Here is a 3,793-nt window from a genome sequence, read left to right on the forward strand (position 1 = left end):
CACATGCTCAGCGTCATATCCAGAGATAGTCTTTGAGAAATAGACGAGTTCTGCCAGCATTGCTGCAGAGGTTGAAGGGGTGGGGGGTCAGCCTGTCAGTGCTCAGACCATACGCCGCACACTGCATCAAAATCATCTGCATAGCTGTCGTCCCAGAAGGAAGCCTCTTCTAAAGATGATGCACAAGTAAGCCCACAAACAGTTTGCTGAAGACAAGCAGACTAAGGACATGGATTACCGGGACCATGTCCTGTGGTCTGATCAGACCAAGATAAACTTATTTAATTCAGATGGTGTCAAGCGTGTGTGGCAGCAACCAGGTGAGGAGTACAAAGACAAGTGTGTCTTGCCTACAGTCTAGCATGGTGGTGGAAGTGTAATGGTCTGGGGCTGCATGAGTGCTGCCGACACTGGGGAGCTACAGTTCATTGAGAGAACCATGAATGCCAACATGTACTGTGACATACTGAAGCAGAGCATGATCCCTTCCCTTCGGAGACTGGGCCACAGGGCAGGATTCCAACATGATAACGACCCCAAACACACCTTCAAGACGACCACTGCCTTGCTGAAGAAGCTGAGGGTAAAGGTGATGGACTGGCCAAGCATGTCTCCAGAACTAAACCCTACTGAGCATCTGTTGGCCATCCTCACACGGAAGGTGGAGGAGCACAAGGTCTCTAACATCCACCAGCTCTGTGACGTTGTCGTAGAGGAGTGGAAGACGACTCCAGTGGCAACCTCTGAAGCTCTGGTGAACTCCATGCCCAAGAGGGTTATGGCAGTGCTGGAAAATAATGGTGGCCACACAAAACATTGACACTTTGGGCCCAATTTGGACATTTTCACTTAGGGGTGTTTTCACTTTTGTTGCAAGCAATTTAGACATTAATGGCTGCGTGGTGTGTTATTTTAAGGGGACAGCAAATTTACACTGTTATACAAGCTGTACACTCACTACTTTACATTGTAGCAAAGTGTCATTTCTTCAGTGTTGTCACATGAAAAGATATAATCCAATATTTACAAAAATGTGAGGGGTGTACTTGAAAAAAAGTTGGATAAAATTTTCACACTGATTTGAAATAATTGATCCACCCAGGATTTGAGGCATTGAGAGGCCTACCTGTCAGCTGAGTAAGAGGCTCCATGAGAGTGATTCCCAGTCTCTCGATCACTATGATACCATGACTCTTCAGGTATTGCTGCAGGACTGTGTGTATGACCTTCTGGCACACAAAGAGCTTCACCTCATCTTTAGCCACCTGTTTTCCGAGCTCCAGGAGTTTATCCAGGATCTGTTGGTCTGTGTCGACACCTGGGTGCACCTCAATTATCCCATCTCCCAGTTCACAAAGGTCTCCAGCAAGAGATCCTATAATAAGGGGTTACATTATAACATTTGATTTCCTGGGGTTAGTCCTTGTATTCTCACAGCTGTCGGGTAGTGATTCATACCAATCAGCAGGTTCAGACTGGTAACATTTTGGATGTTGCACAATGTAATGAAAAAAGGGCATTGTTGTAGTAAACATGCCAATTTGATAAATTGTACCCTAAAAGCTGAATTCTTTTGATTCACCACATCTGCATACACTCATTTAAAAGGTCATTTAATGTTTCTCTGTATGGAGAAATGGTTGTTTCCTGCCAGCCCAAATACCAAACTCAGAGGATACACATATGTGAGCTGAGAACAAGGCTGATAAATTACAGTCAGTAACCTACAAAAGGGCAACAGATTAATAAACATGATCACTATAGTCATCTGAGTAGTAGGACAATAAGTCAATGACTTAACAAAGAGCTAAGACAAGACATTCCCACTGACTGACACCAGGGTTCAATCAGATGTTCAAAGCAATGCTAACATCTAGCATTTCACCTAAATCTTAACTTTCGAAAAAACAATACAAAACACCATTTATTCTTCATTTTGATTTTCACAAACCACATTGGATAAAATGCCTATTCTGCTAGTTCGTGTCTTGAATTACATATCGCACATCCAGTGCAAGATTAGCGGTTTCTACTGCAACTTGCAATGCGTTGAGTTTGGCCGTGAAGGAGTCAAGGACACGTGGCTGCACAGCAGTGTCTTCAGACAGGGGTGCAGGTGAGAACTGGGGGTATTTAGTGTTCAGGTAAGTCCACTTCTTATTTGAGCTACTTTCCACCAGTCCACAGCCACAGTAGCCCAAACTATCCTCCATATATTCTTTCACGGCATCTGCAGGGAGAGTCCAGTGGTGAGCGTGAGTCAGATCGATTAAAGAATTCCCACCATTGTGCTCCAGTGCGGTGGCCACAGACTCCAGAGAGCGGCAGAATCCCTCCACGCAGAGAAGGTACTCTGTCTGTGAGCACCCTAACGCCGATACGGCCTCTGTGACTTCATTCATGCTCTGTGATGAAAATACAGCAAAATCAAGACATGTTTTAATGAGATTGAATGAGACTCTGGATATGTGAAATCAATTAAACTGGACTGGTTTAAGGCTCAAGTATTGGATCTCACCTTGTGTCTGACGTGAGCAGCTAAGTGGATCTCAGTACACCCACCTCCAAGTAAGGCAGATGGCTCCCTCAGGGTGAGCCTCAATACATGTTCTGTCTTCTGGCACACCACCTTTAACAGACACACGGAAATTAACACATCAGTTCATCTGTCACATTTGCGTTAATGGACATTCTAAGCTGACAGTTTTGTTTAAAAGCAATTTTAAAACAATTTTGTAATGCCAGTTGATGGATTCTTTAATTAAAAGTGCTGTAGAAGAATTTAAACTCTCCCCCTGGATGTGCACCAAAATAATTGGTCCACTCACCCATCCATCCATGTCTCTCTCACTCTACAGTATCTATTTTAAACCCCAGACGTCAACAGTACAGTGCCAACACTTTTAACTTCATCTTACCTTCAGCTCACTTAACATTGTCTCGTTCCTGTGGCAGAGGATCATCATGCAGATTGCTGACTCCGCAGGAGGATGTAAATGCAGCATCGTCTTGGATCCAAACTGCCTAATACTGAGCTCCTTTACCTTCCCATAGGCCTTGGCTGGAATTGTGGCATGTAATGTAGCCACAGGTTGAGCACCTATTGTGGACAGAAATGAAAGAGGACCTCACACAAAGTACAAGTTATACCTTCATGGACACTATACATACAGTATCTCACAAAAGTGAGTACACCCCTCACATTTTTGTAAATATTTGATTTTATCTTTTCATGTGACAACACTGAAGAAATTACACTTTGCTACAATGTAAAGTAGTGAGTGTACATCTTGTATAACAGTGTAAATTTGCTGTCTCCTCAAAATAACACATCACACAGCCATTAATGTCTAAACCGCTGGCAACAAAAGTGAGTACACCCCTAAGTGAAAATGTCCAAAATGGGCCCAAGTAGCCATTTTCCCCAGAATCATGTGACTTGTTAGTGTTCTAAAGTCTAGTGTGTCTGTGAATGGGGACCAGGTGCGTTAAATTTGGTGTTATCACTCTCACACTCCCTCATACTGGTCACTGGACGTTCAAAATGGCACCTCATGGCAAAGAACTCTCTGAGGATCACAATTGATGGCCTAGGCTATAAGAAGATTGCCAAGTCCCTGAAACTGAGCTGCAGCATGGTGACCAAGACCATACAGCGGTTCAACAGGACAGGTTCCACTCAGAACAGGCCTCGCCATGGTCGACCAAAGAAGTTGAGAGCACATGCTCAGCGTCATATCCAGAGATAGTCTTTGAGAAATAGACGAGTTCTGCCAGCATTGCTGCAGAGGTT

General features: G+C 44.0%; 1 protein-coding gene across 1 annotated transcript in view; it reads right to left on the reverse strand.

Annotated features, from left to right (window-relative positions):
• Positions 1-1,596: 1,596 nt before the first annotated feature.
• The window catches only part of mkks (MKKS centrosomal shuttling protein), a 17,341-nt gene continuing 15,144 nt past the window's right edge, over positions 1,597-3,793 (reverse strand). The window contains exons 2-4 of the mRNA XM_046070097.1: positions 2,919-3,100; positions 2,519-2,629; positions 1,597-2,405 (exon numbers count right to left, since the gene is read on the reverse strand). Of these exons, the coding sequence (XP_045926053.1) occupies positions 1,977-2,405; positions 2,519-2,629; positions 2,919-3,100 (722 nt within the window). The 3' untranslated portion in view covers positions 1,597-1,976. The remainder of the gene's footprint in view (positions 2,406-2,518; positions 2,630-2,918; positions 3,101-3,793) is intronic.

This window comes from Micropterus dolomieu, linkage group LG15 (assembly GCF_021292245.1).
Source record: "Micropterus dolomieu isolate WLL.071019.BEF.003 ecotype Adirondacks linkage group LG15, ASM2129224v1, whole genome shotgun sequence".
Classification (NCBI taxonomy): Eukaryota; Metazoa; Chordata; class Actinopteri; order Centrarchiformes; family Centrarchidae; genus Micropterus; species Micropterus dolomieu.